At 37.3% G+C, this 12,672-nt stretch overlaps 1 protein-coding gene across 4 annotated transcripts in view; it reads right to left on the minus strand.

Annotated features, from left to right (window-relative positions):
• Positions 1–727: 727 nt before the first annotated feature.
• CLEC16A (C-type lectin domain containing 16A) overlaps positions 728–12,672 on the minus strand; it is an 89,993-nt gene continuing 78,048 nt past the window's right edge. Inside the window, exons 23-24 of one of the 4 annotated variants that reach the window (XM_075105299.1) lie at positions 7,774–7,893; positions 728–2,826 (exon numbers count right to left, since the gene is read on the minus strand). In XM_075105299.1, coding sequence (XP_074961400.1) covers positions 2,477–2,826; positions 7,774–7,893 — 470 coding nt within the window. In that variant the 3' untranslated portion in view covers positions 728–2,476. Of the gene's footprint in view, positions 2,827–3,907; positions 3,947–7,773; positions 7,898–12,672 lie in introns of all 4 variants that reach the window. The other 3 variants (XM_075105302.1, XM_075105301.1, XM_075105300.1) reach the window with 3 other exon arrangements.

Raw genomic sequence — 12,672 nt, forward strand, 5'->3', positions numbered from 1 at the left:
ATTATACAGTAGACCTAGTCTCCTATTTTCCTAATAACAGTATCTATCTCAGTAATTTCCTTTGAAGCTCCCAGTAGCCAACTGGTCATCAGATTGAAAAGCCACTCAAAAGCAATGAAAAGCACAAAGTCAGCTTTCTTTCCCTCTGTCCCACTTTTTGTGCAGTACTGCTCATGGGTGAGATTATGCATACCCATTAAAAAGACTCTTTGTATGTGGTCCTAATCTTGCTAGAACTGAATTTGAAATTAGATAAATAAAGATCAAGGTTTTCCTGTCTAAAATTAATTCTATTTAAGGGAACTCAGCCTGCGCAGTGGTATTTTGTGTAATCTAGGTCAAGAGTTAAGGTTAAGAACTAACATAAAATGCTTTCAAATTAAGTAAGGCATCATTTTTATAATGATCTTCAGAATATTATTGGGCTACATTGTAATGCTGCAACTTACTAGAAGTCTAGACTGCAATCAGTTCAGCAAATAAAAACTTATGTGGTCCTTGTGCCCAAATTGCTACTGATGTCTAGGCTTGCTCAGGTGCATCTGCATTAGCTGCAACAGTGACTGCAGTGTAAACTCACCCTAAGCATATGACCCAAAAAAAAGGCAGGCTCTTACTCCAGCAATGCCAAATTCTCATCCTATTTCCATAGTAGCGCTGAGGACACCTAACTCTCAGAATTCATTTAGAGTTTGGGCCACCCTGGAATGGTCAGAATATTGGTTAATTCAATTTGAGGCAAAGTAGAAGTCACAGAAAACTAGAAATAACAAGACTGCATGCAAAAGCTAATAAGGGAACAAAAAAAAATACCGCTTGCATTCAATAGCAGACACCTTGTATATATGTTTTATAAAGATTAAGTTACTACACGAAGGAAAAGATGGGTAAAGCAAGCAAAGTAATACTTGTGCATTAGTCAACCTCATATATAAATATAACATTTAAAATAACTTCAAGTATTCCATCTGACAGCCAGGAAGAGGTACAACAAGAGACTGGGAAGTAGGTAAAAACTTTTCAGATTCATCTACTTGATGTGAAATTAATGTTAGCAGAGACAGAATGAGGAAGCAGATTGCACTGATGACTGAAATCACGATACCAAGTAGCCTTCAATCTCTGAGAGCCAGAAAGCACTCACTGTTATGAGCAGACCAAAAAGGACAATCTGCTCATTTTACTGTTAAATTAACACACATGGAAATTGATGAGAAATCTTAAATTCCATTTATGTTAAATTACATATCGAATCAGCAAAAAAGATTCCAAACTATAACCAACACTTTTCCACTACTTTCTGTCAACTTGGTATCACGATGTAGGAAGCAAAGTAAGGCAAGCATAAACAATGTTGCTACATAATCTGAGTTTAACTGTGATACTATCGCAGATAGAAAAAAAAACCACCCTGCATAATACTTTTCAAGTTTCAGACTTGCAAAGGAATTATCAGTTAGATATGGTGACCTTCTTCCTACATGAAGATGAAAAAATTTAAAAAACCTTTTTAGAGTAAAACTGCTTCCGTCTGCTTCAAGAAGTTGTCCTTCAGTAGAAAGTATATAATCATCCCTCAGAGGGGTAGCAATTTGACTGTCAGAAGCAAGCAAGCTATAGCAATCTCAAAATATTTCACGTTCCTCTGCAGCTGATTAAGCAAAGACTAAAGTAGTCCCAAAAGTCCCTTATGTTAATTTGAATACGCATTTGTCATTAAATTTCAAGCTTTCACCTTTTAAAAAATTGTTTAATATCTTGCTTTGAATCATACCTTGAAATAAATATTACGCATGGCAAAAAAATATTGAAGTCTGGAGTCCTACGAAGACAACACTGAAAGTGGCCAAATGTGCTGGTATCACACAGACCTCCAAAAGATGAATAAGATCAGGATTTAAAAAACAAACAAAAAACCCCAACCAAAAACAAACAAGGCCCCCAAACCAACCAAACCTAAACAACAACAAACTGAAAAACACACCACGTCTCAAATGGAAATGTTAAGTCTGTACTACAATATCTAGTTTTTTTCTGGCCAATGGTATGTCTCCAGTTTCAGAGAAGTAATGATGCAATATCCTGAAGCCAGGTATCTAAAAATGTCTTCACTTTGCCATAATACTGTAGACCTTTTACAATTAACTTAGTTCCTGCAGCTGGAACTCTATAATAGGAAGAAAGTAGGTGCTCTGAAAGACTTTCATGTTCTTGTATAACAGAAATTGGTAGGAAACAACCAGTCCAGATTCCAAAGTTCTTTTTTTTTTTTTTTCTTTTTTTCTTCTCCAGTTTAAATATGCTGAGCATCTGATGTTTACTCTAAAAGCTGCCCACATTCTCTTTCATCAGTGGGTTCCTTCTTGTGGACCAGATGGCCCCTCAGGCTTCAAGAAGTATCTGCCCTCCCAAAGCAAAAACAGTGAAGAATTTGGTTGTATTTGCTTCGCTGTTTATCACAGTCTGCAGGCTGGCTTTAGTCAGAACATTCTTCCTTTACCTCGCAAACTTCAACTTCAGATTGCAAAGAGGACTGAGGAATGCAGCTGAATGTTCGAATGCTGTGCGGATCAACTGGTGGCACCAGTGTAAGTGACTCTACACTTAGCGCATCTGTATTGTCATCTGTTATTAATGATATTGTGGGCTGCTGTGCAGGAATCAAGCTAGGAGACAGGTTTGCTGTTTCTATGTCACTGTTTTTTACAGCATTCTTGCTAGACTTTGAGACAGCTGAAAGAGTTTCATCAGTCAACACCATCTGACCAGAAATGATCATCTGACCAGAAATGGTCATCTGAGGCTGCTCTGGAGCTGAACCACCATCTAATAAAAGAAAACACCAAGAAACAATCAACATTCAACTCTGTATGTACATTAAGCCTAAGAGTATACTATTATGTATGAAAATTTAAGAATAATTGGGTGGAAAATACAGTTCTGTGAAGCACTCTGCTTACACACTCACATTTTAGTAATTAGAAATAAAACAAAATATTAGGAAGGCATAACATAAAATGCCAGCAGGAATCTGTTCAAACTAGGAACCAGAAAACTTTACACATTTAGTATCAGAATATGCAGCAATATCAGAAATATTCCTAGAGAGAAGAAATTGAGGGGAAAAATAAGGAAGCCTCTCCAGTATTTAGTATAGACTAAAATTAATAGCCACCCCATACCAGGAAGCTCTTTAGAAAGAAAAACAAACAAACAAAACCCACACAAAACAACCCCATATAACTAGTTTTGCAAAAAGAGGTGGCTTGTTTCTTACAAAAATTGGGAAGTCATTCTCTCATTTCATTCTCCACATGAACATTTAAGTGACACCTCAACCACAGAAAGCAGAACTATGGAAGAACAGGAAGGAGAATGATGTGCTTACTGTAACTGAAAGGTGCTGCAAAATAGGCCTGTTTTTAGACAGGCTTGTGTTATATGGGTTTTTTTTGTGCTCCTAAGCATGGAGCATAAAACACAGATAAAACTGGGAATAAGCATTATGTACCACAGAAAACTGTTATGCTACTACACCTTCCCACGCAATGAAAAAAAACCCCAAAACATTAACAGCTATCCGTACTGTCCTTTTCCCCTTTAAAACCCTAGCTAGATATCAAGTAAACTGCTCATTTGGCTCAGATGGATAGTGAGCAGAGGGGATGAGGTGATACAGCCTTATATGAGCAAGTATGCCCAGAAAAATTCAGGGTTTTCTTCTTTTCGGACTAGAGTAATATATGCCATTAAAGTAACAGGTATCCAGCTTCAAGACAGACCATTTTTGGAGCTTTTGTAAGAAACAGCATGTATTCAAGTGTACAGGCATCTGCAGAAAAGTCTACAAGGCAATGTAGTGAATACAGAAGCTAAGAATTAGGTTCTGTTTTTAATATATAATGACCTTAAAAATATTTCCGTTTCAATATGATTCCAATTAATCCTGTAAAAGAACAGAAAGCACGAACATAAGGTAAAAAAAAAAAAAAAGAAAAACAAAGCTGAGAATGGAATGGATATCAGTAAAGTATCAGTGGAATAACAGTTAAGATTATCGGGTTTTTTACCTTTCTGGTAAAATAACCCCAAACAATGGCATATTCTCACTTCAGAAAATCACTCAATTTTACTTTTTGCTGAATCAGTGGCTAAAGCTTCTCGCTTTAATTAAAACAAGTTTTATAGATTGTAAAGTCTCCGTTTAAATAAAAGGGACATCACTTGTTATTTCTGAAAAATAAGGACAGATTCAAAGTAACTCTGCAAATTCTTCTTTTTAGCTGTCAAGAAGCTTTAGTGAGAATGTAGCGATTGATAACAGAGGAAGTGATGGAAGACTTGCATGGAAAATGAACTACTAAAAACACTGAAATAAAGTCTCATTTCTCTGAATTCCAAGATAAATACTAACATTTAAGAATGCAGAAAACAGGGAGTCTCTTTGCAGTGATTTTACCTTCTGAATTTATAACATCTTAGAAGAATATCAAACATTCTTTGCCAAGATTATTTTTTATCTTAATTATAGTATGAATAATCCAAAATTTGGGATGCGGAAGCCTGAGGCATTCTGGTAAATAAAGTATTATCCATCAATAGCATTCTCCTCAGGAATACACCACATTGCAGTTCTGCCATTTCATTTCTGATTCTGCAGTTAATTTCTCAAATCATTCCTCCCCCTCTCCCAACAAAATATTATTTTCCCAATACTTCAAATTTACTGAAATCATGACAGACATACAGATTCTTTTGTTATGCTGTATTGTCCCCAAATCCTTCCATGTAGGATCTAAATTAATGCTAAAGTGACTATCTTCTTAATGCCACAAAGAAAAAGTTTTTGAAAAAAGGTTCCATTAAAAAAAAAAAAAAGTATCTGAGTCAATAAGTCCAAATTTTCTATCCAAAAGTCTGAAAAAACCACCATTCAGAAAAAAGATAAAAATATTTACAAATGTCAGCAGAACATACTCAGTCCGGTATTTTAGCTGTAGAATGTATAGAGAGTACAAAATTAGACCTCTTCTATGCTTCCCTCCTGCTTTTATTTACTACTGATAGAAGTAAACTCTTTCTCTCCTACTTTCAATATTTCACCGAGGAGCGGCTAAAGTCACTTGGTTTGTTCCGCCTTGAGAAGAGGAGAGTGAGGGCAGACCTCATCATGGTCTGCAGCTTCCTCACAAGGGGAGGAGGAAGGGCAGGTGCTGATCCCTTCTCTCTGGTGACCAATGACGGGACCCGAGGGGAGGGCAGGAAGATGTGCCAGGGGAGGTTTAGGTTGGGTATTAGGGAAAGGTTCTTCACCCAGAGGGTGGTGGAGCACTGGAAGAGGCTCCCCAGGGAGGCAGTCACGGCACCAAGCCTGACGCTATTCAAGAAGCACTTGGACAAGGCCCTCAGAGACATGGTGTGAATTGTGGGGTTGTCCTGTGCAGGGACAGGAGTTGGACTTGATCCTTGTGGGTCCCTTCCAGCTCAGGGCGTTCTATGATTAGTCACTGTCAGAGCTTTACTGTTACTGTATTTAAGGGTAGCAGTGACAAATTTCTGTAACCCTGCCTGGCATTACTGCCAAAACAGCTAGATATTCGCAAACTGCCACTAGTCCCTGCAAGGGCAGACAACAGATATCAGTACATGACGGGGTGGGGAAGGGAGGATTTTTAACATTGTCTAGAAAAGATCAACAGCTCTCTCTACTATTCTGCAATATATTATCCCTTTCGAACAAATACTTAGCTAAAAATCTTACTATTCAGTCACAGCTATAAACTGTGGCTGTGAGAGTGGTACTAACATAGTTGTGACTAAGCTCTCAAATCCATAGGCCACTTGAGGTTTATACTTAGCTTGTGCTAAGTAGCTTTTTAAGCATGATCACCTCCCATATCTTTTGAATACATGGATAGAGGAAAACAATCCTAGACTGCAGATGAAGGAAACTAAATAGAAAATAGAACAGAGATCCAACATCTTGGAACGAAAATTTGGAATATAAGAGGCATTACAACGAAAAATCAGACCACCCTCTTGATGTAAAAAGTTTTCACATATAACACCTCCCAGCTAATTGAATACATGGCTTCCGGACAATAATTGCTAATGAGAAAACCTTTGAGACTCAAAATTTCAAAGCCTTTTGAAGTCATACTCAATTCAGAGAAGGACCCAAGTAGATAAATATATGTTTATGTATGATCTGAATTCTTAAAGTCTCTGAAACTGGAAAAAACAATTGGTAAAAGATGCACCCTAACTGAAAAAAAAAAAAAGCTGAGGAAGGGATTATTACAAGAATGTCTATCTCTAAAATCTAAAGACGGGTACCAAGCTCTTGATTCCAAAGAGTTTGAAGGCACCCAGTATGTTTAGAGATTAAGATCTCTACCCATTATCTGGAACTTCTGTCTATATTGCAAACAAAAGTACTAACAGGCTTTGAAAAAACCCAAATTCCTAACATTTGGTTCCGGTTTGACTTTTGGATAGAAAGAGCAAAAATATTTGTCATTTTTACCTGTATAACTTCACCATTCACTAAGACATGCTCTACTTTTAAATATCAAAAAGTTACCATCTAATATGGGAAAACGGCATTTCTATTTATCTCTCCTCAACCCCCATGTATTTAAGCAAGAGTGTTCTGGCAAAAAAATATAAGCCAGATCTGCAACAAAACCAGGGAGAGTGAAGTCAGTTTCTTAAAACAGTTGTGATGTTAACACTTAGTTCTAACAAACACCCCCCCACATACCCCCAAAATTAAGTACCAAACAAGATTTGAAAACAGGGTGTCATTTTGCAAGTTTTTGAGTATTATTAGCATTTTCTGGTTGCAGTGGCTTCAGCAACCTTAGATGTTTTTCAGCACTTACATAATGCTACTGAGATTATAATTTCAGCAAAAAATCCAAACCAAATCACTTAACTTTGATTATATTAACTTATGTTAAGGATGATTATTAGTGAAAACAGACAGAAAAGAACAGGAAAAGGAAAGAATGAATATCATCTACAGAGAAGTGTCCTAAGCTGTACAGCGACACACTCTGAAAGGATAACAAAAATATAAAAAACATGACATTAAGTGAAAAGATGCAAAGTAAATCTATAAAGATGAAAAAGGGTGTTTAGTTAGTATTAAGAGTAAAATATCTTCATGCCATGACAATAAAAGAATTTAATTAGATACAAATTAAAACAGGTTATATAAGTACGAAGGTAGTCTGAAGCGTATTTCCATCTTTTTTGCATCTGCTTCCCCTCCTCACCTCCTCAGGCAATTAAACAGTCCATAAAGCCATCTGCCCGAGTTTGATGATCATAGAAATATTAAACTTGTGCCATCACAGTCCAAGGACAATCTTATGCTGAATGCCTGTCCATTTTACCCGTGTTATAAATAGATTTCTTGCTGCTAGCCAAGTACCTGCATTACTGTCCATTCAGAAACCTGTGCTTACTAAATTCCACTACAGCCATGGCTGCCCCTGTGCAAATGAAGACATAGCTGCTTTGAAGCTGGAGGCTTGATAGCAGAATTTCTATCTTTGGCAAGAGTGCCAAGAAGCATGGGAGAAACTGCAGGTAAGGCTATCAGAAACAGCTAATTAGTGCTTTGCAATTCTGCTGCAAAAAACAGTTGAGACAAATATTTGTGATGCTTTCTTCAGTTTCCTACCTCACTGTCATTGCTGTCAGCATGGAAACCAAATATGTTCTATTAACTGTTACGGGCTTTTGAAAGCTTATAGAGGAACCTGCCTGAATTGATATTGCGCGAGTTTCTGTTGCAGCTGCTGCTTGAAGACCTAAACCCAGTGTCCACCGTGACTGTCAGCCTCCGACAGACTAAACACCCGCCGACGTCCTTTCCTGCCAGACCTTACTAGAGGAAAACACAGTGATATATCATACGAAGGCTTTAACAATGAAACAAGGAAGGGAAACTGGAATGAAGACAAAGGATAAATGTTAGAGTAGCAACAAGAAAAAGTGACAAGGACACATCCATAACTGCTGGTATCTTGAATACAATTTGACACCACACCAAGAGTCTTATAAGTTTGGGAAATACTTCTGAAGCTGGAAGTATTCATTCTTCAGAAATAAGCAAGTTTAACTGAACTTAAATTTTTTGCTTACCTATCTGGAAGCATTCATAATACGGTTTGGGCTATGTCTGGCAATACCAACGGCACTTACACTATGGAGGGACTGGCAGGCATTTGCATTACAATCTACTCACGTGCTCTAGAAATCTTGAGAGAAGCTACTTAGCACAAAATCTGGTGACATAGAATTATTCTGGTTTCCACTGCCCATAAATTTTAAGAGGTGCACTACTGTGTAGGTGACACTACTTCAGACCATTCAGTCCTACTATTCTATGATATGAAACTGAAGTACTAGATTTGGTTTATAATAAAGCCAGAGTGTTTTAAAAGATAGCAGCAGTTCAGATGATGATGCCTGGTGCATAGAAAGTTTTCAGAAAAGAAACTTTCTAGAAATAAAAGTACTTCCTCACGTAGTTAGAAAATTACTAGCATCATAGAACAGAAGAGATCAAACCACATTTACATTACTGATTATAGAGGGAAGAGACAGGGATGGTTTTAGTAAAATGGCAGGCAATGCTCTTACAGGCACTCCATGCTTGATTAATCATCCTCTCCATGACATGTAAATTTTATTTTACAGACTAGAATCCAACGTATTCTCTGCAACAAGGGACAGCTCTTTGTACTTATTTTAGACCTTTTACCATCAATATCTGCCAGAAGTGTGAAATACAGCATAAGTGGCATAGAAGATCAATGTCTTCTGAAGTCATAAATAGCCATTGCTCCATTGTAAACATTTTCTTAAGTATTGAAGCCAACTGCATTTTAAAGCTTAAGACAACTTAAAAAGTGATAAAACGCAGCGTAGATGACATTACACATACATAATTCTGGAAGACTGCTAACTTTTACTGTAAGAGAGCATCTTTATCTTAATCCTTGGCATATAAAAAAGCAAGCACTTTAAAGAAGTGCACAGTTCCAGCAAGTGTAGCCAAGAGACTGCATTCTGAGCTGAAAAGCTTGATGATTAAAATCTGCCTAGCAAGAAAACATTTTTATCATATGCATAGGAACATTTCAAACGGACATGTTAATTTCAAAAAATCATGTAAATACAAAGGAAAAAACCCAACCTGATAACAGCATTTGCAGAACCTGATACTGCTTTTACTGTCTTGCTAGGGATTCTGCTTTCTTTAAGGGATGACTTCCACTTTTTCAATTTTAAGGAACAAAGATCTTGTAAAGGGCTAAGCTTAATTCCCAAATACTGCAAATGGAGGAGATGCTAGGCTTTAAAATATCTGTCCCATGACTTAAGTGTGACAATTTTTAGGAAGGATAGCTGATAAACTCAGGAATCATGAGTTTATTTTACTCATGACAAAGCAGTTAATTTAACTATTGTGCTCTTACAATGACTGAAACATGCAAAGCAGTCATATAATTTTATGTAAGTTCAGTTAACCTTTCTCCTCACATTAAGATACTGTGTGATTGATTGATGCAGGTAGGAGCGGTAGCAAGTATTTTTACAAAACACCAAATTAAACTTAATTTTTTCTCCCTATGATACATTTTTGAAAACCCTTACTGTTTAACTGTTAATATATGCTCTATTTTGTAACACTGTTTTCTCTCATCTAAAATTATGCAATTTGTCTTTATTTTTTTCACATCTATTGCTGTTTTATGTAAAAGTCAACGTGTATGTTCCAAACCTTATTTCCTGAAACAACTCTGTGAAGATTACAAGTACCATCTCAAATATATCAAACTCTTAACAGTTTAAATCTGTCAATAGACAGTAGCTTAGGACACTATAATCACAAGTTTACAGTAGAAAGAGCTGTCATGGTTGAAGATGTTGCTCTTAAAGAAGGTAGTTGAGGTAGTTTCCTTGAAGTCCACATACACATCTCCCGTTTATCTTGTCTGGATTTCTTGACTGAAGTTCCTGAGCAACCTAGCATGTTCTTCATGGTCATCAACTCGAGCAGCTGCCAGAACAAACAGGGTAGCAGGGAAGGAGGGAGGACGAAGAGCACGCTTGTGTGCTCTCGTGAGTGTGTTTAAAATGGAATGGGAAATGAGAAGGGAGATTCAAATGTGAGAGATGGTGGCGGCATTCAAGTGCTGCCTTGGGGCATAAAAGAGATCTTGGTAACTGCTTTCTGTTCATCAGCTACTTGTTACTTCCTCCTCAAAGGAGCCACTTCAGATCATGCAAGCCTCCTCCTCTCCTTCAGAGCAGAGTAAGGCAGTTTAGTTTCAATTGTTCTCAACAGGTTAGGGGGAAAAAAATCACATTGTTTTACACTGAAGTGGGTGAGTATCAGCAATTGTTTCCATAACTCTGCTGAGTAGTCAGTCAGTAAGACCTAATATAACACAGACAGTGGTTAAGACACTATCGCTTATTTCAGTAGTTTACTTCTGCTCATGCAGAAGCCCATGGAACAGCTATCTGGACGTACCAAACCGATAATCCCTTTCATGGTCATGCTCCTGGCAACGGTTTCCAGTATAGATCACAATAGCATATAAATAGGAAAAACATTCATGAGACCATTCATTACAAACTTGCAGTAAACCGGTCAAATCAGTTAATGCAGAAACTTGTTCCCATGAATAGACAATAGTATTGATCTGACACTGAAAATTAGAACAACTGTCAAAGCAGCTCCCTAGGTTGGAGAAAACCCTCTCCAGGCCCCCCAAAGACCCAGCTCCAGGGATTTCAGAATCCTCTTTAGTCAATAATAATGACCTTGAGACACCATCAGCCACTCAGCTATAACTATTTAAAACATGACTTGTTCATTATTGGCTGCAACTACATTAGCAGTTTGGTTCAGACCAATAGAGCAGCTTTGAAGGATTATGCATGGGTACTGCTTTGGTCTGACTTTAGGAACAGGTTCTGTGCATTTATGAGATTCTTTCACAAGGAAACCAAACTATAAAATACACTGCAACTATGCACCAAATACATATCAAATATTAACAGCAACAAACAACTGAACTAATAGTTGGTCCTTCAGACAATCACATACATTGCAGGGATGCTTGGTCCTAAAGGTCGGGGTAAATATGGTCCACAGCAAAATCCCTAAGCCACATGCAGATCAGATGCATGTACCTCAGCACCAACTGTTCATTGTCCTATTGCACCAAATTACCTGCTCATGCACATACAGTCACTGTCTTTCTCTTTGTTACTGCTCTCGGAGTAGAGTTAGCAGAACAAAATCCAGGAGTTGAGCTCAAAAGTCATCCCTGCCACAGGTTAATAAGAGCTGCTGACTTGGGACTGAAGTAGCTGATGCAGATTCTCACATTAATTTCCACTGACTTTGCTGAAGGTTACTATGCTTATAGTGGTAGGGCACAGAATTGTATCCTCACAACTATATTTGCTAAAGAATCTACATCAGTGTGCCTAGATCCTGTGCAAAAAACCAAAACCCACCCAAAGACTCTTCCTGCATGACACATGGCATTTTGAACAATGAAGGTCATACTAAGTGTAGACAGTTCATGCACCCTAACTGGTAAACTACAGACTGAAACCAAGCGTTAAAAAATCCCCTTTCCTCTGTTTTGTGGTGTGGTGTTTTGTTTTTTGGTGGTTTTTTTTGGGGGGGTGGGGTAGAATTTGTTTGGGGTTTTTTTGGTTGGTTTTATTTATCTTTTGTTTGTTTTTTTTTTAAACCAATGAGCAGCCTCCTGTCATCAGGCTTTTTAAATTGAAGGAAAAATAAACAGGATTTTGTGTTTACAAATGCCAACACACTGCATAAGTAGACTTTATTTTCTTGACTACAGTCTATGACTATTCTTCAATAAGACACTATCTTTTTATGCTAGATGAGAAAATACGTGCTCTAGATCTACTCAGTTTTTTACAGAAGTCAGATTATATGCGCTTGAAAGACCTCAGTTTGAAACATGTCGTATAGTCTTCCTTGATATTTTTGTGAATTAGCATATTGCTTATAGCAAAAAAAAAAACCCCAAAAAAGTGGTTTCTTATTTTAATTTCCTTTACCACAGTTTTATCTTAGCCACTATTGCCAAGAACTTGTAGTTACATTTCACTTCCTGATCAAGGAGGATTCAAATACAGCAAAGGACATTGCAGATGACCCTTTTCACACTGCTGAGGAGAAACATGTAGTTAAACAAATGTTTCTTGCACTGTCAATCCATACAGAGACAAATGATACCACTTCTCTGCGTAATCACCCATAGTACACATATTAAGAGACTGAATAACAGCAATCACCTTACCAACAGAGAAAATAAAACCAGGTCCTTCCAAAATTTTGAATAGATTGCATATAGAAAAATATTCCAAATTTTATTCTGCCGTTACACATATTGCAGGATTATTTTTGCTATATGTTAGTCTCTCACAGTAATAGATGCTTTTTAATCTACAGCCTGAGTACTAGAATGCTTTACGAATCGTTCATAAACTTCATAAGCAGCCTTTGCTTACCCATTTCAGCAATATTTATTGCAGGGTTAGTTACTTTGGACATATAATATACATTGATCTCCTGACACTGTTCAGTGAAACCTACAAAAC

This window comes from Phalacrocorax aristotelis, chromosome 10, assembly GCF_949628215.1.
Source record: "Phalacrocorax aristotelis chromosome 10, bGulAri2.1, whole genome shotgun sequence".
In the NCBI taxonomy this organism is placed as follows: Eukaryota; Metazoa; Chordata; class Aves; order Suliformes; family Phalacrocoracidae; genus Phalacrocorax; species Phalacrocorax aristotelis.